Source organism: Melopsittacus undulatus, chromosome 6 (genome assembly GCF_012275295.1).
Source record: "Melopsittacus undulatus isolate bMelUnd1 chromosome 6, bMelUnd1.mat.Z, whole genome shotgun sequence".
Taxonomy (NCBI): domain Eukaryota; kingdom Metazoa; phylum Chordata; class Aves; order Psittaciformes; family Psittaculidae; genus Melopsittacus; species Melopsittacus undulatus.
This window is the reverse complement of record NC_047532.1, coordinates 13,462,247-13,486,685: the sequence shown is the minus strand read 5'-3', so window position 1 is coordinate 13,486,685 and position 24,439 is coordinate 13,462,247. Positions and strand designations below refer to the sequence as shown.

Genomic DNA, 24,439 nt, shown 5'->3' with positions numbered 1-24,439 from the left:
GAAGTCTAAATATTTGGGCTGGCAAGGCTGCAAAGCTGCGCATGCTTACAGGGGCTTGCTTTATTTATTTTCTTATTGCAAGGATGGATGCAGGCCAATGCACTTAATAGTAACCACATGGTAAAATAAATAAGAATGCCTGTATAGACTTAAAAGTAAATGTTCAATATTTGCTCTGGGGTTTTTTTCTGATGTCTTCTATGCCAGCTTTGAAATGGCCTTATGGCAAACAGCGCTTTTATTTTGCTGTGTTTTCTTAAGCCTGGAACATTTAATAATTTTTAATTAAACCAGCTACATTTTTAGGATATTTATGAGCAAACTGATATGGGCTCTTACAATGCGCTGAGGAGGGGCAATAGCTGTACACTAAAGTCATGTTTAAGGGTTTTTTTCTTCCAAAGTCATGTAACAACCTCTATCCATGTTCTTCTGCTTTAGAGAAGGTACCCACTGGATACACTGAGGAGAAGCCATTGGCAGTTTATATTTCTCTTCCTACATTTAGGAGCATTTTATTTTAAATAAGCAACCATCCTCCACCCCACAGCGGAGAAGAGCCCAAACACAGGGGCAACTGTTGGGTAACTGCCTGCTGCTGTGAGTCGGTGGGAGACAGAAGTCAGCTTTACATATCTGGGATGCCAAAGTTAGCTTACAAAAATAAAGTCAATTTGGACTGAATGCTTTATTTACTCTTTTTTCATGTTTTTTGGAGAGAAATGAGTCAAGTTTTCCTCCATTCTGTATATTTAACACAGCAAGAGTGGTGTGGTACATACTTCTTGTCCCAATACTTTTGTCAAGACCAAAGCCAGTTTAAATTTCTATGGTTTGTTTGTTAAAGAGCAAATCTTTTGGGGAATTATTGCAATTCTAGCACCTAAACCAGAGAGTAATGAGATGGAGCAACAAAACTGCAACTGTAGGAATGTTCCGGCTATTTCAGAATGGACCAGCAAGCTACTTCAAAGAGTGGCAACTATTGAGAATAACTAATGTTGAGATAGTCAGTGAAGACATGCTCTAAATAACAGACAAAAAAGGAAAATCTCTTGCACATTAAGCAGTGTAAAAGTGTGAAAAATAAAGCTTTATTTACATGTGCATCATCACTCCACAGCTGATCAATGTGGGATCGCATGGACACAGGAAGCACATAGAGACCTTCAGGGATGCTCCTGGGGCAGCAGCTCTCAGTTAGCAGTATCTGTCTCAAGAAAAAAGAAAGTTTCACAGCAGTGGGCACCTGGGCAATACAGGAGGTTCTTTTGTACCAATTATGCATGAGCATGCAAGGAAATGATATTGCAGCAGGGAATTTAAGGGTGTGTTTTGGCAAGGCAATGCACACCGAGGGGCCCATGTTTGCAGCAGATGGGGATTAATATGGCATATCTGAAGGCAAGTCAAGAATCTCCAATGTAAAAAAGTCATGACTGGATGGTTTTTTTTTTTTAAGCTGTAGTTGGACTGGAAACCTGTGTAACAGCGAAACAGCAGTCGAAAACTGGAAATACTTCTTTAATATTTAATACTGGCTGTTTACATTAACCTTCCCCTGCCTTCAGAAGTCTTAAATACATTTCTCCAGCTCTCAGATAGCTATACACAGGAAGGAGAATATGCATCATAATAAATAAAATCTGAGTTTACCTGAAGTTCAAGTGCTCCACTAGAACATACCCGTCTGAGGTGGGGGGGAAAGAGAAGTAAATTAGTAAACTCCTGAGCAAATAAAGTTACAGTGGCTAAGCACAAAGACTTTACTGTTGCTTGTGAAGCTCATTTGCCCCTCAAACCAGGATTGCAGTGACCACCCATGCCAGAGCCTCACATGTTAAGAACTTACATCTGCCCTCTGAATTGCGGCAAATCACTGCATCACCCTCCGTGACATCGATAATGTCCAGCTGTTCTCCAGCTGTGACTGGGAGATCAACTCTTCTCTGACTGCGGACTGAGCACTCAGCAGTGGCTGTGCTGATGACATTGATCTCCTTATCATACTGCAGAAAAGAAATAGAACCACAAGTCCTTGATGGCAATGGGGAGGGATGGAGAGAAGAATTTCCAGGATGGGTTGTGAGGCTTTGGGGCTGAAGAGGGGGAGAAAACCCCAGCAACATTCCTGATGAAGATCCCAGATTAGAGGAGAAGGTGACCAGACAGTGGGACATCTCTCCCAGCATAGCTAAGGACCAACTTTCCACATACATCTTTTAAGCATGAGATGTAGCTGCTTTCCTCCTCTGACACTATTAGTTCTCTAAAAAGACACATACCATAAATGTTTCTCTAAAAGACTTCTCTTCTTTTCCCATCTTCTTGCTTTTTTCTCCACTGCTTTTCTTGACTTTGAAGATCTTTCTGCATCAAGAGAAACAAACACACACACACACACTACTCAGCTCCATCTAATAACCACTGGTACACTAGGAAATGAAATCCAGAGCCCAACAACTCCAGCCGTGCCTGCAATGAACTCTTGGAAGAGCAAAGCACACCATTCATATTGCTATTTTTCAGAAGAGGATGAACAGACCATGCGAATCTGTTGGCGAGCAGGACTTGAGCCATTTTGTATCTCCATTTGGAATAACTGTTTGCTCTGTAAGCAGCGTGGGAACAAACAAACTGTCAAGTGTTTCAAATCAAACATATTTTTATGGAAGTCAAGAATTCACTTTTCCCCCAGCAGTTTGTCTCCTTCTGGTTTTATTTATATCCAAACATAAAGGGTCCCCAGATAACTCTCATCCCAACTCATTTATGGAAGCGGGGTTTGATACAGCCCTGCAGATTTCTGTTGCTTTTTTAGCACATGGAGGAGAAAGTCACCCAAGCAGACTTTTATATGGCATTGTAAAGTGAAAACAAGCTCTTATAACCAGCTTAAAGGAAGCAATTGCCATTCATGCTGAGGCATTCCCTGGGCATGGAAGCGCCACTCTTTCTGGTTTTTACCTTAATTTCCAGCTATGGCATTCATTTTAAAACTAAGACAGAAAAATACCCCAGTGAATCAAACAAAACCCACCAAGTTACAATGAATTAGTCCCCTTTTGGCTAGCCTTCATGCACTTGAAGTCAAGAGGAAGGGAAACAAGAGCTGAAATTAGGAACTTTTAGGGTGTGAAGAGATTTCTCCTTGGCAGGCTCAGCCTGCAGGACCTGCCACCTTTAAGGAACAGATGAAAATGCATTGACTTCCTGATAGTCTGTAAAATGACACACTTGACTTTGCACAACAAAAGCAGTGTTTGTACCCCATGGAGGAACTCTGTGTTAAGAACCTGGAAAATAGAGCCCTGATTTACATTTGTTTGAAGTCCCAGGTATTGGGTCATGAAAAACTCATTGCGTATATGAAAAAGCTCATTGCAAATACACATTTTTCTTATTTAAAAGGGAAATGAAAACACCTCCTTTCATGCACATTTTCTTTTTCCTGCACTGGTAAGAAAAGGTTGTATTTTTGCTTTTATGCACAAATGCTACATCAACAGCCTATAAACAGCCATAAACCCAACTGGAAAGGAAGACCCAAGAAATCACTACTTTAAAATAAGAGCAAGAGGAACACACAGGCAATTACTACGCTGTGTACAGGGCTTCTAAACACAGTGTGCTTGCCAAAATAGGAATAGCTCACCATGGAGATCAAATACTTAATCAAGGCACAATTAAAGAAGCAATAGGACACAGCATGGCAGAAAAGCAGATGAGTATATAGCGAGTAACACCTTTTTGTTTCGGCTAAGTGGGAGACATGATAGAACTTCAGGATAAGACCCCCAGGGTATCCCCTACTTGCAAACAGCTCAGATCATAGAGTTTGGTTTGCACTCAAGATGCTGTCTGCAAAGTCTCTTGAAAGCTGGATTCAAAGGGAAAGGACCCTGGAGCTGCAGCCAACACAAAATGTCTGTGCACTCAGGGGCATCCCACTCCTGCAGACAACTCAAGAGACAGAGGTACAGAGAGAGACAATGCGGGAAAACACAGAAACAGAAATCAAGACCTTTCCACATCACCACTGCTTTTCCTTTGGTCCTTGTCCTCTTTCGCCATCAGAAATTTTGGCATCCAGGGTTTGTACTTGGCATCCTTCTCTCTGGGAAAAGGGGAAAGAGCCACAGAGAAATTCAAGTTTTTTTCCCAGCAGACCATGTCCCCCCTTCCCAAACCCATGTACCTACAAAGTCATCATTTTTCTCTCTGTCTCCCCCCTATGACCACCACTGAAACGCAAACACTTGCTGTGATTTATACCAGCACGCACTGCTGCCACAATCATCTGGCAGCAAGACATCAAGACATGCTGTTCCTATTAAAAGTAATTTTTCTGACAAGGAACTTGCCAGGACGGGGCTGATTATGAGGTCTGGGAGTTGGAGGTTTCCTTCCTTAGCAAAACTACCTGAATTTTCACATGTTTCAGGGAGCAGCTCTCTCTTTTTCACATCTCTGGCACTGAGTAGGTAACACTGAAGAAACATTCTGTGGGATGCTACTTGCCAAATCAAACACACATGGAGAGGGCACCTGGAATTTCTCCAGAGGACTGAGTCCCAACCAGCTCATGACCCTCAGTGGCTTGCAGTACCACAGGCTCCCCAGGGCACAGGTTTGTGCCAAAAGGAAGATCTTTTTGCCCAAGACCAGCCTCAGGAGCGGGCATTGTCCTCACCTTGGCTCTCTCTGCCCCACCTCAACATCATCATACACCATGTCCTCCTGGGAAACAGCCCCTGTCAACCAAAATGCAGCAAAGAAAGTTAATAATAGATGTTATCCTGAGCCAAGTACTCAAAGCCATGTATTGCAGAGGAAAACTGGGCTGCTGCTAGTTACTCAAACACAAAGGGGCTAAAGCAAAGCAAAAGGAAGATCCATAGGGCTCAAAAACCTCAGGGCTCCAAAACTTATGCTGGAGCAAAACTCCAGCATAAGGCAGGATGCTTGGGTTTGTTAGTTGTCTCTATGGACAATTTTCTAGGTGGGTTTGGCCATCCACATCCAACAGGAGCAGCAGCTTCACCCTGTAGTCAGCCTGGGCAGGGTTTCCATCCTGAGCAGCTTCTCAAACTTGATCAGTTGGGATAGGTTTTGTGTCCACACCCATTTACACAGGCATGAACTCTTCCCTCCACCAGACAGCAATACACAGTTTTACAGGGAGCTGCTGGAGTGCCACTGGCTGTTAAACACTACCACCAGTCTAGAAGCAGTGGCTCAGCATGGATCACTTCACACATTGCCTTCCAAAGTATATACATATCTACAGGAGGAATGCTCCTCTTCAACAAGAAAACACCCAAAAATGAGCTAAAAAATTGCTATCAAGTGAAGCACAAATCTCTCTCAAGTCTTCAACATTAACACTACCACATTACATGATTTTAGAGAGGCACGATGCATTAAGGTTGATTTTCCATTGTGCAATACATTTGCCTCTTCAAACACAAGCAAAAAGCCCCAAGAGTCAGATAACATATGCTGCTTACCTAAATTTGGTACCGAAATGGAAAACAACCTGTGGATAGAAAGAGGCTTTTAGGAATGAGTCTGCACATCACCATCACCCTAAAATCATGAGCAGCAGCTCTCTGCTGAAGATGTATTTGCCAGAAATACATCCTTTGCTAAGTAAGCAGCAACTCCATCCTTTGTGTTCATCAAGCAGGTTAGGAGAGGTATACATTGCATCCAAAGAACAATCCAAATCAGCAAAAGTAACCTTCTCCTTCCCACCTCTGCACCCCTTTGCGATAGCTGGAGGGTTGATGAACAGCTGGTAACTGTAGTCAGTAGTAATTCACACCCTGTAGTCTGCGAATATCATGGGTTGCCCAGGAATTTAAATGTGACAATAACTGTAGATAACTAAGATGCTTAATGGAGCTTTAAAGGTTCTTTGTGACATGAAACCTGGTGGCTCTTCCCCTGGAATTATATGCGGCAGTAATGCAGGAAAGAGTCACTGACATGGCATAGTATCTAGTGTGAAAAGGACTTTAAGCAAAATAAACCTTCCTCATATAAAAGAGGAAAGGATTAATCCAGAATTCCAAAAGAAGTAAGAAAAAGTAGCATTTTCCTGGACTTCAGGCACTGCACACGAGATGAAGCACATGCTGGCAGCAGTGAAGGATGGGTTCTGCAGGCGGCCACCCTGTACTGGAGGAAAAGGCAGTTTTCATGGGACCTTAACCAGGGTTTTGATTATTAGAGTACCCAAAAGGGCACTACAGGAAGTTACACAATATCTATCCTTACTTTATAGACTAAAGACTCAATAATAAACCCCTTCAGCAGATGCTGTTGCCAGCTTGACTATAAATGGTGCTTGGAATAAAAAACCTCAACCCTTGAGAGCCACATCACTTTGCCTAATCCTGGCCCACAGATCTAGGCAGCAGGTAGCACATTTCTATATTCCCTTGTGTATTTGCATCATGTTGAGGTATCAGAAAGGTACCAAAGGCAGCAGAAAGCCTGTGAAATCTTGGACACTACTGTAGGGCCAGCTCCTGTAGATTCCTGATTCCAGAGACTTTGGAGAAGCTGCTCAGATGGACCACTGGCCAACAGAGAATCATGGAATCATAGACTGGTTAGGGTTGGAAGCGACCTTAAAGATCATCTAGTTCCATCTGCCATTGCAGCTGCTATTGAGTAGACAGAAGCACTTTGGGCATAACTTTCCCAACAAAGCTGTATTCCTTACTCCTAGACCTTCTCTGCTCAAATGATCGCAAATATGAATGCTCAGGTTTGGAGGGGGAAGGGGTTGGACAACCAGCATTTTCTTACTTTAAGTTTTCCTTGAACCTGGTATTCTTCAGCTTCAACTTTTCTATCTTAAACAAGTTTCCAAATCTCTTTTGGTTTTTTGTTCTGTCCAAAAGAGAAACAGATTTCAAATTAAAGAGGCACCAAGTGCTGAAGTATGTGAGAGTTGCAATACCTGCTGCTGCAGAGATCTTGAAGCAGATAAAGGCAGGTCAGCAGACCTTAGACCTTGGCTCAGCATTAGGTTTTAAACCTTAATAGCATCATACGGATGAATGATGGATTCAGTGGGACAGGCACCAACACAGCAAAAGATGCTTAGTTATGAAATCCAAGCTCAAACCTTTGCTTAGATTTAAACTTCACAATTGAAGGTGTCATTCTCTGATCGAACAACTACAGAATGGTCAAGGTTTATTTGGAGTAAAAATTCCTGACAAAAGGGAGAAAAACTCCCCAGAAGCAGACAGTGACCATTAAAGGAGCACATCAGGACCATTTACTTGCCTCCATCACCCTTCATCACACACTTCTGTTGTGTATGCTCTTGAGAAGGACCTTCTACCACATACACTTCTCTTTGTAGCTTACAGGGGGTTGCACAGCTACAACACAGCAATTTCCTGATGAAGTATCTGTGACCAACCAAGATCCTCACACGGGGACATTACCCATGTGCAAGTACTATGAAAAACATTTGATGTGTATCAGCACACCTAATCTTGCAAGTGGGATCAACGGAAAGATTACAGAAAGACTGGTTGGGAATTGAGACATTGACCTCTGAACCCTGTGAATTTGGTCCCAACCCTAGCTTTGTCATGAAATTCCCTTGCAAACTCAGTAAGATGTACTGTTCCTCTGTGAATCAGCGATGGAGTTCAATTTCTGCTACTGCTCAGCACCCATGTGCATAAAGGTGAGGTGTGGGTATGCTTCCTGGTAGGTGGAAGACATACATGGTTGGTTCAGGAGCCAGATATGGAAGCCAGCACACTACTTACTCCCTATCCAGAGATGCTTGAGCACCTCCAACAGACAAAGCCATGGACAATTTGTAGAGAAATTATACTTTGCCTTTTAATAACTGCCCAGTCACCTCCAGGGTTTTAGGTTTCTCAACCCTTTTTCCCCCCTCTGACACACACAGGCTCTGCATCCACACAGAAATTAGACTTGAATCCAGATGCAAGCCAGTATGAGCCTCACATCCGTTAAGGGAAAAGCAGATGTACAGCAACACCTTATTATTCCTCCCACACCACTCCTTAGAAGAGAGCCACCAGCTGCATTAGAAGCAATTGTGTGCAGCATCCCCAGCCCATATGCTGCTCCCAAAGGCAGTCTCTATTTCTTACAAAGGGATGCAGGAAATCCTTTACTGCAGGAGGGTAAGGAACCACACAAAGCTAATAAGTAAAAACACAATGAACTTCACATTTCACCTCTTAATCCATTTGGGAAGCTCAGGCAACCTATAAACCTGAGGCTGCAGAACTCATTGCTTTTATAACACACTCTGTGGAAGCAAATATCTTGAGAAGCTGAATAAAAAAGAGCAGGTTGCAAGTTAGTTACAGGATGTCAGCCTGGGCTCCTTTCAGCTTTCCAACCTTCACTGATCTGAATCATGAGCATTTTGTCCCTTTTTATGGGGACTATGTCCCCATTTGTCTCCTGACACACATAAAAGATGCCCTTTCTCGGCTACAGCTGAGCAAAACTTTTGATCAAGAGACAGCTAGCAATACTGTCCTGTGTGTTTTATGCAAGGAGAGTTCTGTAATGGAAGTACTCCCAGTGGATGGGGAGTGCTACAAGTTCTAAGAAAAAGGCCTCACTGCCTTGGGATTTCATTTTGGTAACTATTTTTCACTCCCTATAAGTGTCAGCCAAAGGGGAAAGTGGGAGGAATAGGAAGAAGAAACCCACCTATACAACTCTTCTGCAGTTGCATTAGGGAAAAAGAAGGCTTCCAGCCAGTACCTGGCATGTGAGATCAAGGAAGCATGGTCAGTATTTCAAAACACAGACTAAGAAATTGCAACTTACTCCACTTTTGCTGGATTATCACCCCCAATCTCAACATCTTCATATGTTTCTTCATAGCTGTTTCCTGAAACTTAAAACCAAGGCATGCCATTATCAGAAACCATGTTCAGCAGCGATGAGGTGAGGCTCACTGGACAAATTGCACCCAGGCTGTACTATTTTACAGATGCTTCAAGGTTGCTCAAATTAATTCCATGCAAGACATGTTTATTGCTCCCCACTGGTTTTAATGGGAATTTAGAGCAACCAGGCCAAAAGGAGACACTGTAGATGTTGAAAGTTAAATGAAACTATTCACATCATCTCCCAGGGACCAGCCCAAATTAAAAGCAGCTCCTGTTTGAGCTTCTCCACGTGCTGCACTTACCGCTGGCTGAAGTGAATGGACATGAGGTGTCTGACCCACGGCTGCTAGAAGACAGAAATACCACATAGGGATTTGCTACAGCATAGCTTTTAAAAGCCATCCCATAGACACAGCCATTGCAAAGAGCCCAAGTCTATACTCACAGTCTATCTTGCATTTCCTCAACATCATCATAGATATCCTCTGGTGCCTGCAGAGATTGCCAAGTGTTTTGGTCCAATGCTGTTCTTTCTATCCCTGCCTCTGGAGCACCAACATACACATAACGCACTGGAAATGAGGAAGGAGCTTTGCTTTAGAGGCTTTTCTGAGGAACTTGTCGCAGGGCAAGGACAGCTGTTGAGGGTAATAGTTGATACCACAAGAAATAAGAGCGTACAGACATACTTTCCATCCCAGGAGTCCAGGAAAGTCTCTGCTCTGAGCCACTTTGAGACAAAAAAGTGAATAATTTTAAAAGATTTGAAGTTTTAAGCATTTAGCTTTAAAATATTTTGAAGTTCTAAAATCCTTTAATAAAAATTAAAATGCCCATCAATATTCTCAATTGTGGCAGCTCTGACCCAAGTCCTCCTCACCAGAAAACTTTCCAAGAGACTGTTTATGAATGTCCAGAGAAGTGATTTAAGGGAAAGCTTAACATGGTTGGTGGAGATGCTAAGATTCAAATAGCAGGGCAGTCCATTGGGAATACACCTATAAATCAACATCTCAGATATGAAACAAGGAGGGAGAGTCTCCCAGAGATGTATTTCACCAAGAGCTGGAAGCAAACATGAGAGTTGCACTTCATGAGCTTAGAAAAAAAGATTATTACTAGAGAACTTGTTTAGTGGAAATATTATAACTTTAAAACTGTTTTGAGGGAGCTGTATGTAGATGCAATACAGAAATACAGCCACGCAAATAGAAGCAAATAGTGTTTCTAATGAGCATGGGTGTATGCAGCAGGTCCCACCAGAAACATGCACCACCAAAACATGGTGGAATTAATGACCAAAGTTTCTGCAGAGCATTCAAACCATATGAAGAAGAAAAGGATGGAGTGGGGAACCAAACAATTCTCTAATGAAGCAATAGCAGGAGGCTGTGCATGAGTACTTCTAAAACAAATTCCCAACAGAAATTGCCTCCAGCTGTTCAAAAGTCAAGCAGATTTCATACAAAACCAGACACCAACCATAACAGAAAATTGTTATGAAGTGATTTAAAATAATAATAATAGCAATAATAAAACAACACCTGAGGACCACACCACCACCAACAGCCACAGTCAATTTACACGTTCTCCTTCATACTCCTGGTCTGTCCACAGAGCCCAACAGAGCTACTTTTTTATCTTTGAAATGCTGCCATACCATACTAATGGCTTGCAGAGCAGGAGCAAGCCCATGCACATTTAAACCTGAAGTTGCAAAACAGTATTGACAGAGGAAACATGACTGGGTTTAATTGTGCAACTATGGTGCGTATCAGCAGCTCCAGACGCTATCTTAGAGCGTTGTGAAAGAAGGAGCCCAAAGAAAATGCTCACAGGAACTTCTAAGAAGATGGAGCAAGGAGCCATCATCCATCTTCATAAGGGACAGGCTCTCATCCTGCTCATGTGTGTTTCTATCACAAGCCTTAGCCAAACCCTTTTCTAAGACTCAATAAATTATGAGCAGCAGAGGAGATTGATTTCAGCTCTCTAGGATAAGGGCAATCTGCTAGAAAAACAAACACCTCGGTTTGAGTTACGCAGATGGTTAACCAACTTAGGAAGTTATTTGCAAAGCCAAAATAAATGATTCAGACCAGAATACAAATGCACATGCAACCTTTTGCCCTGGTTTAACTAAATTGGTTCAAGAGTTGCATCCAAATTTAACATTATTTCCCATATGGAAGAGACATTTGGGCAACAGATGGGACTGAGGATTGAGGAAACACTCAAGAGCGCAACGAGATACTCACAGAGCTCTGCTCTGTCTTTTGCCAGCCCTTGTGGGGTAGGATGCTTTGCAGTCTGGGTACTGGTCACATCCTCCTTCACTTGCAGAGCCTTCATCCCACTTCCACCATCTTCCTTGGTTCGGTTAGTGGGAGATACATATTCATTTCCACCTGTCTGAGATCAGACATTTGGTTTGGTCAATACGGTCTTTAGAAACAGCTTTCCAGTAGAAATGAATATAACTTACATATGCATATCTATAAGAATATAAGTTATCTTTGGACTTGAAACAGTTCCACACCTTTTTCCATCAGGAATTTCTGGTAGACACAGATGCTGTTTGGCAGCATTACCTGTCTTTTAGGCAGCAGCAGTCGAGCAATGAGCAGACAAAAGAGAAGGCAGAAAAACCCAGGTGATTAAGGACTCAAATTCCAACTGTTTTCCAAAGAAACGGAGGATAAAAGGAGAAGAGATATCCCACAGTAATTATTAAAAGTAATCTCAAGGAAACAATACCTTGAAAATTTTCTTTGCTTCCTGTTCCTCTCTTTCAAAACTTTCTTTTCCCTCTTTTTCATCCTCTATTGTAGCTCTTCCAGGACTGAAAGTTTGAGAAATGAGAGATATCTCAGAACAGAGACACTTTAGTAAAGTCATAGACAAACTGATTACTTTATGCTTGTGCTCAAATAAGCAGCTCATTTTCCCTTTGAATGAGGTAGATTACAAAAAGACTGTCTGTACTAAAAGTAAGGACAAATCCATGTCTAAAGGTTGCTGGTTACCTGGAGTAATAGCAGTCACTTTTGGAAAAGAGACAAACTAAGATTGTTTTCTAATAGCAGGAATGGACAAGCTAGATCTATTTGCCAGTGGTGGTACCTGGTTCATGAGCTGTGCCTCTCACTATACTACATTGTGGCTTAGGGAAGAAGATACAGCAACAGGAGGCAGAACTTGATACCTTTTTCCCAGCATCACAACATGAGGAAGGGACCCTGTTTTATCACCTGATTCTTCAATCTCTATTGAAAAACCAGCCTTCAGCTATTGACAGTAATTATACAGTGCAAGGAGTCTGAAACATGACATTTATAGGGTGAAATTCAGTGTAGACCTTGATGTACTACACAGCTTTGGACCTGGAACCAGGTGTCCCAGTTTGAGAGCCTCATACCTCTCCCTTCTTATACTGAAAGAGTTCAGGTTTCAGTAGGAAAAGATAATGTATTTCCTTGTGTGCCAGAGGAGAGAAGAAAATCTCCCTTTCAGATATGATTTAGAATTAAAACAATCTTAGAAACCATGAATGCTGACACAGAAGAGCATCATTGCCTACATTGTCCTGGTCACAAATCATATGGTATTTCTTCGTATTTACTGAGAGTTAGAGTATTCTAATCGTAACCTGAGTTAGTTGTGGGTTTAGAAGAGGCTTGAGAGAAAGGAAAGGAAATTACCTGGATTTGGCAAAGAGAAAAGCCTTCTGTTTCTGGAATAAAGAAGAGGAAAGCCTTCAGTCACTGGGCTTTTCTCAACAGTCAAGCTTTTATACAAGGCCTCAGCTGTCATCTAGTATTTAAAGAAATATTTCTTTAGAAAGCCCAGAAGCATTTTACGTTTGGAATAGTCATCAAACAAGGATATTTCCTCTACTTTGCAGGACAGGAGATACACATATTGACAAACTAAATAAGGATAATATAACAGTGCAAGCTATCGGTCAGAATGAAAGCAATTACAGGTTGGAGACCTTGCAGAAGAGGAGGATTTTTTACTAATTAAAGATTTTCCAACCTACCATAAAATAAGACTACAGCCAAGCCAGAGAACCTCTCTGCAAATCATGCACAGAGAAGTGCATTTGGAAACCTGTGCTATTTTCTGGACAATGACTGCTGTGCAAGTCAGGGCTTGAAAGTGGAATTCGATGTTTTCCAAGAGTAGTTTTCCCTCTTACCAGAGCCAGAACCAATACCCAGTATATGATCATCTCCTGACATGAGGTGACCTGTTCTCTTAGCCCAGCTGAACTCAATGAGCTCAGCCACGAAGCCAAGCAGGTCTTTTCTAGTACAGCTCTAGCAATTCCTGCCCTGTGCAATGCACTATCCTGACTTCATGGCAGCATATCTGCACTGCCATGGTGAACAGCCACCCCTTTCGCAGTCAGGGTAAGATGAAGAGAGTCAAGTTGTAGTTTGCAGCAGAGATATCCCTGAAACAGGGGACAGAAATCTGAACAGTCATGCCCAGTTGCCCTCATTTCTGAGCCAAAACGTGGAGCGTGCTGCAATAACAAAGAACTTGGCTCAAGTTTGTTTTTATGCCTTCATAGAGGGTTTACCAGCACCAGCTCATCTTTGGCAGGAACCTCCGGCACAATTCAGTGGGTTTTTCCTCCAGGAATTTATGAGCTTGATATCAGTGCTTGACACTTACTTGGTCTACCACCAGTGTCCAGATGGTGTTATTGCTTCCTTACAACAGAAGTCAAGGGAACTTACTCTCTCCCCTGGTGTGTTTGGAAGCCTCATTAGTCTTCATGTCGCCTCTGCAGCTTCTTATTTATTTTATGAGAGTCTTCACAGACAACACACACAAAGAAATACTCAGCAGGCAATAAATGCTGATATTAAAAGTTTTTAGGACAAGAAAACACGGTGTGTATGGTACTGTCAAGACTGAAAGATCAAAACTGGCTGTGATGAGAATTCTTACCTTGTGTTCTTGAGGTTCTGCCTTAGGTACTAGAAAAGAAATTAGTGAATGTGTATTACTTTTTAGACCATGTTAAAGTCACTGCACTTTCAGTTGCAAAACCCAACTTCAGCTTGCATACTCAGCATCCAGGCACACATTCACTATGGCACGTTGACCATATCCTACAAGCCAGCATCCTTCAATTTTCTGTTTAGCACTGGCTTACATTCAAAGGACTGTAGCACTGAGCTTGACTTGCCACAGGTTTCATAGTCCTAAGGGCAAACCCAAGAAGACTGTGGCAAATACCCCCAAGGAAGTTGCTTGGCTCCTGATTCAGTGGGAGAGAAAACCAATGCATGTGGCAGAAACAAACTTCCCCCAAAAGAAGCAACTCTGAAAAACGTTGAAGTAGAGCAGTGGCAACTCTGACTGATAGAGAAAATTATACTGGGAAGAAGTACTGCTCTGTCTCTGTACCCATTCCCAAGAAGATGCTGAGGTTTGCCTCACTGTCTTCTTTTATTTCTCTTCTACATCAGTAGCATCTCCTGACTTTCCCCCACTGCAGCTTCACTGCAGCATTTCACCACCAAAATGCTAACGTCTGTGCCCCAAGGTCCCACACACCATCAGTGCACAGAGAGACAGTACAGACAGTCATATTTGGTCACCTGGACCAGTGTGCATCTGCTTTTCTCAACTGCATTATTTCCTTTTTCAAATGCTCTATCCCAGATAGCACATAATTCACCTAGGAGTGAATCATGCTTTGCAAAGTACCTTCAATGACACACAAGGTTGTGGTGTCCCCAGACTGATTCAGGTAAGTTGCCGTTTCTTCATAATTATGCTGCTCTTCAAGTTGAGCACTGAGAAGATGAAAGAAAAGAGAAAAGAGACTTTTTATTCTGGCCCTTTTAGAAGTCTGGGAGGGAAAATCATCTTAACAACAAGGAATTCAAGTGTTTTGATACGGGGTCTACAAGAAAGCAAAGCGAAATCAGGAATTCCTCGGAGGAAGACCTGTGCCAGACGCAGGGCTCATCTGAGCCTCCCCCTGACTCCGTGCTGCCACTGCTTTTCCTTTGGGAGGACAGGTTGTGCTTACAGGGCTGAAAGCACATCAGGACGCTTCATACTGGGATTATGGTCTTCTGCCTACAGCAATCCCACCAAAGTAGAAACAGAACAATAAAAATCCAAGGATATCAAAGTGTAGCATTTTTCAAGCCTGCTACAGCTACTTTAAAATTAAAAACAACCCGGTTGCACTGTTTGGCATGCTATTTCTCAGTTAAGGAAAGGGGAAGGGGAAAGCAGAGATATCAGAGGGTAGGTTTAAATGTCCTGCTCCCGAGTTTATCAAGCCACATGCTCCATGCTGACACAGCAAGTGGGATATACCAGCTGCATCTCAGCCCCGCACCGCAAAGCCTCAAGTATTGGACTTCCCAACCCAGTCTCCACCTCCTCATTCTCCTTTTTCCTTTCTTTCTCTGGAAATTTAAATTAGCATCATTTGGGAATAGGTGCGGGGAGAAATCCAAGCATTCCCATATTACCCAGGCAAATCCCAGAGGCTTCTTCCCCTGTGCCCCCTGCAGCAGAGGTTTAAGCACCTCAGGAGTGTGCTAAGAAGTGGCAAATGCACACAATGCAGCTTGTAACACATGCAGAGGACAGGGTAGGGTGGTGAAAGAGTACCAGGAAAAGCTATAGTGAGAACTTCCATCTTTTAACAGTAAGTCTATGACAAACCTCAGGGAGGGTTCGATTTTCCTTGAATCACCCTAAACTATCACAATTCATCTTCAGCAGAGTAAGAACTAAGTAGTTGTTGCAAAACAGAACATGAGGAACAAGAAACTCAAAGTGCATGTTAAAGTAAAGCAATCAGAATAAGAAATGGAACCTAAAGTCAATCAGAAGCTTGTGCTAATACCAAAGGCTGCCCCAGCAGCATTGGGGGCAGTGTCTCCAGCTTGCTGGTCCACAGCATGTTCTGGACATGCCTCCCACTGAAGGGGACACACATATACATACAGATATTTTGCCCCTGGTGCTATTGCTTGAGGAAATGGAGACCAGGAAAACCCCTGACCTTTCACTTCCCCAGCCCAACCCCTGGATAAAATAACATCCTGAGAGCTTGGCTGGACACCAGACAGCCTTTCATATACACCACAGTGCTACACCAGACCTGTAATACAACTGGATTGATGGATCCCTGACTAGCATCAGTGAAAGCAGAATGTTTATCCCCAAACAAGGAACCAGAGCTCCAGATTGGCTGGCCCAAGCAACTGTGTCAGGGTCTCTAAGAGACCAGACTTTATTACAGAAGAGTCTTAGAGGAGGGGAATTTCTGCCTTTCCAACCCCATGATATTGCTCTTATGCTGGAATTCATTTAATTCATTTCCTCAGTTATCACATGAATAATATTTAACAAGTGACCTATTGTCAAGACCATATCAGAAATACCAGTGTAAGACAGCTAATCTTGCTGCAATTTATTGCTAAGACAGCTTCCTTGTGGTGCATGACAGCTTTGGAGCTGGTTATTTTGTGACCACTTTTCTTCTGACAAGCACAGGTTAAAAGTTAAACAGAACACCAGCCAACACTGGCAGGAACACCTCACGATGTGAAAAGCACAACTTGCTATGTCAATAGCTGCAAGAGTTCATTGTTTGGGAACAGAAAGTATTTTAAGTATTCAGCTCTTTCTGCCTTGGTTCAGCCATTGTTTCCCTTTTTTCACAGCTGTATATTCATGCAGATAAGACAAAACACATATAGGAATATTTTCCGACACTTCAGCTGTTCTTGTGGCAAAGAACCAGCACCACTCATGACAACTCCAAGAAAAATCCCCTTGGATACAAAAGCAATTGTGTCTGTATGATATTGAGCCAGTTTGGACACTTATGGTACCAGAAGCTGCACCAGGCAGCTCATGACTCCTGTTGACCTTGGACCACCACCCACTAAAAACCTCATTTCAGCATCTGGAGACAGATGAAGCCCTGGGGATGGAGAGGGAGGGCAAAGGCTCCTGTACCCTGTTGTGCTGGCTGCACAAACATAGAATCACAGAATAGTTAGAGTTGGAAAGGACCTTAAGGTATCTATGCAGGAGGGCAAGCTCTTCTGCTGCTGGCAACAACAAACCCCTAACACCAGCTGGTTACTCCAGGGCTTTGTTTCACAACAGTTCTCAAAAGCATCTCTTTTCTAAAAACACCACTTGAGTATGTGGAAAACAGGAAGCAAACAACACGGGTGCCGAATGATCTCTGCAGCCAAAGCACTGGCAGTGTTTTTCCTCTGGCCAGCTGAACCAGACCTAATTACACACAGGTAGGATTCTCCACACTGCTCAAAGAGCCCAGAGGAGAAAACAGGGATGAAGCTTTCTACTTTAGGAGAAGGTCATCACAGCAAGTTGCTGCCTTTGGGAGTGGGATGTTTCCTCCAGACTACATGGGGATCATTCAGCATCATGGGATGGAGATGCCTTCACCACACGTTGCCTCACTACACACTCACCTTTCGGGGGTCAAGTAATCCTCTTCGTCAGCAGCTGCACACAAACACACATAGGATTAGTATTTGAAGGCAAGACCACTCTCTGCACACAAAGAAAGGTGTGAAATAAGATTGCCAGCAGAAACTGGGGATGTGGCTATGTTAACACAACATTATTTCATGTTTCCAGGCAACAACCTCAGGCTTTCTAGAGATCTATAATTGAGCAATATTGAGAGGGCATGGAGATGATAACATCTAAATGTAAATAGTTCCTTCCACCAAATTAATATGTTTAGAAGCATTAATATAGTTAGAAGCAATGAGGTTAGAAAACCTCTCTTCCCTCTTATTCTTATCAAGGTCAGGGCAGAACAATAAGCACTGGCACAGTAAAGCCAAAGAGAGTTTAGCAGAGCCCTTCTTAGAAAAGCAGCTCCCTTTGAATTCACAAAAAGTTGTGTCTAAAGGTCTGGCTATAATTAAGTCTGTATCTATAAAGAAACACCATTTAGCTGCTTAATAAGTGGTCCAGAATATTCTATTATGCAACATCAATAGGGTTTTATTATGGGAAACTGAACTTTTGCAATTCTTGATGTTGGAACATTTAACAACATTGCATTCTGTTGTATTTAAAACAGAAGGGGGGGATTAGCAGACCAGTTTCTACCGATTTTATTGTGCCTTCCCACAGTTGTGTGCTTCAGAGTCAAGGCATTTCCCATTGAAGAGGAGTGATAAAGATCAGCTTGCCTCAGAGGCAGCTGCTGCTGCTTTACAGCCAGCTGTAAACCACTCACAACACGCTGCAGTTGGGAGAAAGGCTGGTTTCTGCACGGGGGATAACGGCCAACCTGGAAAACCAGATCCCTTTTCCAGATTAAGAGCAAAAATCAGCCTCACTGAAACTGCCGAACACTTCTTAATGTTTGAGAAAGATGTTAGAAACAAGTAACAGCATCTTATTTCCGTGCACTTGGAATCATGGCTTTATGGATGTCAATAAACTGCAGATTATTATTCATTTTGTACAGAACAGGTCTGGGGTGAAAGACTAGAAATCTCTTACTTGTTTCATTTCCTCTGTGGACCAAAGGCACGGTGCTTCGGAAAGCACTGAGGTCAAACTCTGGGGGTCTTGCAGGCTTCCCAGGGGCAGGACCCAGGGATTCAGCTGAAGGGAGAGGCTTAATTCTTGGCCACTTGCTCCCAGGGCTGTGAGACCATTTTCCTGATCTGGGCTGGAAGAACGGGGGCTCGGATTCTGCTCCAGAGAAGCACAAGGACAGGCAGCAATTAGCCCTCATTAAAGCAAAAATCCATGTAGGATCATTAGTTATTATACAGACATTTCTAACCAGCTCTATTTCCTCCCAGTTTCAATGTCCCCATCACTCAGCAAGGCTCTTACCGTGTTACCAGAATGGAAAAGTAAATGGCAGTGTCCATTTTTACAGTTAACCATGTTGGGGCCTCAGCTCTCGACAGCTCTCTTCCTCTGGATTATAAAATACTCACCTCATTTTCTGTACCGATAACAGTTTAATCTGCCAGGATTTAGTGGCATAGCTGTTTTCAATACACAGCCCAAGTGAGGTAGCTTTCCAGGGTAAACAAAGGCTTAATCTTTTCAGTGCCTCGTCACTTGGTATGACATTAGCAAGGGGAACTTCACGCCATTTGAGTTTCCTAGCACCCATTTCTGTATGAAATATCGCAAGGAGAACATGCCCTCCAAGCTCAAATATGACCTTTTGCAAAGCTGGGAGGGTTGCAGAAGGGGGAGTTCAAGTTTAAGCCATTTTAATTCAAACGGAAGTGTCTTTGCAGAAAAACCAAGCCTTTACATGTCTGTGTGCAAACCAAATAGCAGGGTGTAGCCACATTTACCTTGTAATTGTGAAAGGCCAAAGCAGACAAAAACTGAAGATACTCCCCTGTCCTCATCCTACTCTCAAAATGTGGACAATTTCTTTAACTGTATATATCATAGAGGCATAGAACGGTTTGGGTTGGAAGGGACCTTAAAGGTCACCTAGTTTCAAATCCCTGCCATGGGCAGGGACACCGAGTATAGCTTACTATACCTTTCTGGTGCTGGGGCTGCTCTCTCGATGCACGATAACCCTGCTGGCAGAATGCAGTTGCCACTGCCGTCTCAGCATCTGCTTCATCAGAGGTCCTGTGTCTCCTGGGAGCCTGGGGAAGAGCCTGCCCACTGCTGAGCAGAGCATCCTTCTGCTTCTGGGCCAGCAAGTCCAGCACAGGCTTGCTTCCAGAAGGTTGTATCCTACTACTGCTTGACTCAGCAGGAGCACATGTTGCCCTCTGCTCCGGGTGAGGGTGCACATACAAGTTCGATGCCTGCTGGGTTGGGAGCATTGCATTTGCTTTCTCACTGTGCGATAAGGTGTTTTCCCAAATCTGTAGGGCATGGTGGAAAGAGCTTGGGAACGAAGGGCTCTCTGGAGCTGTTTTGGCTGATCCCTGCTGGTCAGTGCAACAGGATGGCAGAGGCTTCCCTGGACCATTTTTGGGAGAACTCAGCCCTTTCTCCGAGACATTGCCTTTATACTCTTCATTGTGCCCTGTTGGCTTCACATAACCCAGCTTGGCTCGAGGCCATACCAAGGGGTTGCTTTGGGTGGGCGCAGAGGGGAGGGAGGCAGCTTCATCCTTAGGTTTTAGTATTACCTCTTTGCTCTTACTCCGGGGCAGAGGGCTGGGCACAGCATTCCCTGCAGAGCCTGGCTTGGGTGCAACCTCAGGGGGAGGTCTCTTATGTGGCTGTACCAGCTTGTTGGCCACGTTGGAGTCGTGCTGAAATTTTGCTCGGAGGGCTCTGAAATCACTCACACCTTCCTGGGTGGGGGGAGAGAGGAGAGCACAAAACATCTGCTTTCAGAGATGGCAACAGACAATTTACGTGGTCATGATTGGAGCATTTTATGCAGGTCTGGTGTCCTCTACATAAAAAGGACATGATACTGTTAGAACAAGTCCAGAGGAGGCCACGAGGATGATCAGGGGCCTGGAGCACCTCCCGTATGAAGAAAGTTGGAGCTGTTCAGCCTGGAAAAGAGAAGGCTGCGTGGAGACCTAAGAGCAGCCTTCCAGTATCTGAAGGGGCCCTATAGGGATGCTGGGGAGGGACTCTTCATTAGGGGCTGTAGTGATAGGACAAGGGGTAATGGGTTAAAACTTAAACAGGGAAAGTTTAGATTGGATATAAGGAAGAAATTCTTTACTGTTAGGGTGGTGAGGTACTGGAATGGGTTGCCCAGGGAGGTTGTGACTGCTCCATCCCTGGCAGTGCTCAAGGCCAGGTTGGACAGAGCCTTGGGTGACATGGTTTAGTGTGAGGTGTCCCTGCCCATGGCAGGGGGTTGGAACTGGATAATCTTAAGGTCCTTTCCAACCGTAACTGTTCTATGATTCTATGATTCTATGATCATTTCAGAGGGAAAGAGGTCACAAGGTGCCAAGCATACAGTGAAAATCTAAAAGCAGGAGAGGAGAACTAGCTCATGCAAAGGATGCTTCAAACACTCCTAAATCACTTCTATAAAGGCAACAGACCTGAGACAGGGGGAAACACAGGAGCAGAGCATTGAAACACAACCAAGCAGAGCCAGTGGGACCACGTGGAGATGGTTTCTGCCCCCCAGCCTCACCCACTGTTGGAGAATCTCTCTCTGGAGGATTTGGCAAACACAAAAATGAACATTGGTGCTTCCTGGCAGAGGTTCTGTGCTACCACTTATGCACCTGCTGGGTAGGAAAGCTTCCCTTTATTTTCAGTACACAAGCACCAGCCAGGGGAGAGGCCAGTGGAGATCCCCAGTCCATCCCCTGCTTTCCTTAGAAAGCTCCACCATAGGAAGAGAAGCGCCAAACATCCTCCTTGGCAGGTTCTAAATAATCCCTGGGGCAAAATCTTCCCCTGTTGTGCTAGTTTAGCTCAGATCCCTAGAAATCTTTAGATTTCCTCTTGCTGTCATTCCCTCTCATTCCCAGGAAGCGAAAGACATACAATCCAAACGTGCGGCACACAAGTACAGCAAGAGCATCTCTCAGTCCAGGTGATGAACACTCAATACAGGCTGAGATGCTCAATTCCTCTCTAACACAGTTACCAAACTCCACCTAATTTTGAACAAAGAGAGCTAGGAGGTGACAACACAGTTTAAAAGGACACTTAACATTTTGTTTCAGGCCTTTGTCTCCAGGTATCTCCCTGCCCCATGCTGGAGAAAGGGGACCACAATGCTTGCCTGCAATATTGTGGCTTCAATTCAGCCCTGGCCTGAGCTAGGGAGAAAATATGAAGAGAAATTTATGAGCTACTTAAGTCCTTGAACTGCTCTATAACATTTTATATGCCATGATTACATTAGGTGCACTACTCTGGCAGCTAAGTTCAGTGCGGAGAACCGTAAGGCTTCACGAGAACCTGTCTAATGAGGAAATTGGAAAAAATTATCTAGGACAGAACTTCGTTATTCTGAAAAAAGCCCCAGCCTTAAGTGTTAAGGCAGAGCAGATGAATAGCGCACTGAGGGTTTATTGCATTTAATTGCACGATTTATTAAACACTGACAATTTCTGTTGAATAACCCCTTTCACTGACTTTATTACTTTCACAGGGTAGTGCATGATGTAAAGAACCAACCCTTGGGGGAGAGGGTTGAATTGCTCCAATTATATTTCATATTAGTGGTCAGCAGTGTGATGCTGGGTAAGCTGCCCAGACAGCCTAATCTAGCGGCGAGCTGGTGGGAATGGGAGTTTTCAGAAGCACACGGAGGATGAATCAGATTTGGGAGGAAAAATATAATCCCCCATGTACCCGATCGCTCCAGCAATGCCAGACAGGAAATAAAGCAGCGAGGTGCCCTAATGCAATTGCACCAAGCTTGCACACGTGCTGCAGCTACAGTTGAAGAGTTCAATGCTGTTTACCTCTCCACAGTGATTTTCTTTACTGTAATGCATAGTTCCCCATCAGTGTCCTCAGAGAGAAGGAAAATAGACCTGCATGTCTCACTGTGCCACAGGAGAGGCAGACTCATGCAAAACAGGGGTTTCAGCCTGGCACTGCTGTGACAGAAACGGCTGTGGCAGTGGCTAGCTTGGCATTACCTTTAATTAAAGAGGGATGGATGCAAGACTCCTGTTCTCCCCCTTTCCTCAAGCTGCTATTCCTCTTGCCTTAAAGTGGCAGTTTCAAATGATTTGCCTAATTAACTGGAAGATTACCTGTGCTTAATGCACTCTCCGTGCCCTTCACTACAATATAGCTTCCCCCAGTTTGCAGCATGCTGGGGTATTCACACTGACAGCATGCACAGACCCAGCACAGGAGGGACACGTATGGTCCCTGGCCAAGCACAATTAACTGCCTGGGAGGATGGGGTTTAATTGCACCCCACAGCCACCTCCTGCACACCCACTCCCAGCCTGATGCTCTCTCCCACTCCACAAAGCTCCTGCTACTGCTTCCATGCACAGGGCTGAGCTTAGTGCAACCCTCTGAGGTGCAACGAGTTCTCCTGGTCTCTGCAGGGATAGTTTTCCATCAAAGCCAGGACCATTCCAAACCACAGACCCACCCAAGCAACTCTTCAGCTTGACCCACACACCTTAAGCTAACACAGGGAGATGTTCAGCCTAAACATGGTGCTGAGCAGGTCGCATGTAGATAGGACACATGTGAAGTCCAGAGAGGGTTCAGCATAGTGGGGAGACAAGTAGACCAGTTGACAAGCAAGGAGAATACACTAATACATTTAAAGAACTGCCAAAAGCTCACAATGTGCATTACAGCTACAGCTGGCCAAATAATTCACCATGAATAATAATACACTTGGCAAAAGCCCATGCAAGATGAGAGAGGGAGAGAATAAAAAGGAAACAAACTTCCACTGGCCGGAAAGCTGTGAGCATTACAGAGTCAGGGGACAGCTAAACTGTCCATATTTTCTCCCTATAAATAAAATAGCTCTCCTAACATTAATATCATTCTAGGAAGCAGAATAAAGCTCATCTTAAGCCTATGGTAAGGATACCTTTTAGAAAGTGCAGCAGCTGGAGGTTTGTGCTGTTATTAAGGACTAACTAAAAGGAATTTGTATTCTCATTAGTTCTCTGCAGTTGCTTTTCTACAATGAAATCAACACCGGAAGAAAAACCCAGTTCAAGACGTGGCATGCAGGACAGCCAAGAGGAAGCACTGCATGTTCCCCTCCTGCTTTTTTTCTGGTTTAATCCATTCTTTATCTTGATTTCCAAGGGAGGTCCTGTGGGTAAATGTTTAATCAGCGCTGCCCACAGCAGGGCTGCTGGAGCTGGGCCCAGGACCCCAAGCACACTGACGAGAGCACAGCACAGATACCATCTTCTCATAAACCAGAGAAAAACATCAAATCCACCTCTACTTTTTGTTACATTAAAAGGCAGAAACCTCAGTTCATCTCAGAGCAAGGAGGGGAAGAAGGCAGGCAGTGGGAGCCCCTGCTCTGGGGGAGGAAAGCTGCTGGTTTGTGGTCCCCGTGCAGCGCAGAAGCAGCGGTGAGAGCACACACCTAAAGTCCCGGGTTAAACTGCACTTGGTGGAGAGAACAGCCCCAAGCTACAGAGCACCAGCACCGGGTCCAGGGGAGAGGATGCAGGAGCCCATTGCTGTGTGAGGGTGGAGGGCAGCGGCGCCCCTGCAGTTACCGCATCCATCCCTGCGCTGCAGGAGCCTGGCAGCCGGTACCGGTGCCCGTGTCCCGGCTCCCGTCGCAGCTCCCGGCGCCGCGTCCGTCCCCGCCGCTGCCGCTGCCGCTGCCGCCGCACCGGGCGAGGCGGGGCAAGCCCGAGAACACACCTGGGCCAGGCCCGGGTCTGCCCCCGGGGCGGGGAGAGCCTCCGGGCAGGGCCGAGCCGCGGAGCTGACCTCCGGATCCCTGAGCCAACAGCGGGCAGGCTTTGGATGGGCTCAGAAAGGGGAGAACTGGGCTTGGTTTGATTCCGAAAGGAAAGAACAGTGCTTGCCCTCAT

General features: G+C 44.3%; 1 protein-coding gene across 1 annotated transcript; it reads right to left on the bottom strand.

The window, feature by feature from the left end:
• Positions 1–1,072: 1,072 nt before the first annotated feature.
• FYB2 (FYN binding protein 2) lies at positions 1,073–24,439 on the bottom strand. The gene is made up of 20 exons (XM_034063519.1): positions 24,116–24,439; positions 19,483–20,257; positions 18,465–18,659; positions 17,414–17,447; positions 14,643–14,731; positions 13,878–13,906; positions 12,617–12,648; positions 11,673–11,757; positions 11,174–11,327; positions 9,361–9,487; positions 9,218–9,261; positions 8,851–8,920; positions 6,820–6,903; positions 5,511–5,539; positions 4,694–4,754; positions 4,025–4,117; positions 2,286–2,370; positions 1,853–2,009; positions 1,657–1,690; positions 1,073–1,210 (listed from the first exon to the last, which is right to left on the bottom strand). Exons 1-20 carry the CDS (start codon positions 24,437–24,439, stop codon positions 1,201–1,203), a joined length of 2,511 nt encoding a protein of 836 aa, XP_033919410.1. The 3' UTR covers positions 1,073–1,200.

Coding starts and splice junctions, on each gene's coding strand:
- FYB2 (XM_034063519.1), bottom strand. CDS start 24,439: ATGAGGGCAAGCACTGTTCTTTCCTTTCGGAATCAAACCAAGCCCAGT. Junction 18,660..19,482: donor GCAGCCCCAGCACCAGAAAG/GTATAGTAAGCT, acceptor TCTCTGGAGCAG/AATCCGAGCCCCCGTTCTTC. Junction 11,328..11,672: donor AAGCAAAGAAAATTTTCAAG/GTATTGTTTCCT, acceptor GTCTGATCTCAG/ACAGGTGGAAATGAATATGT.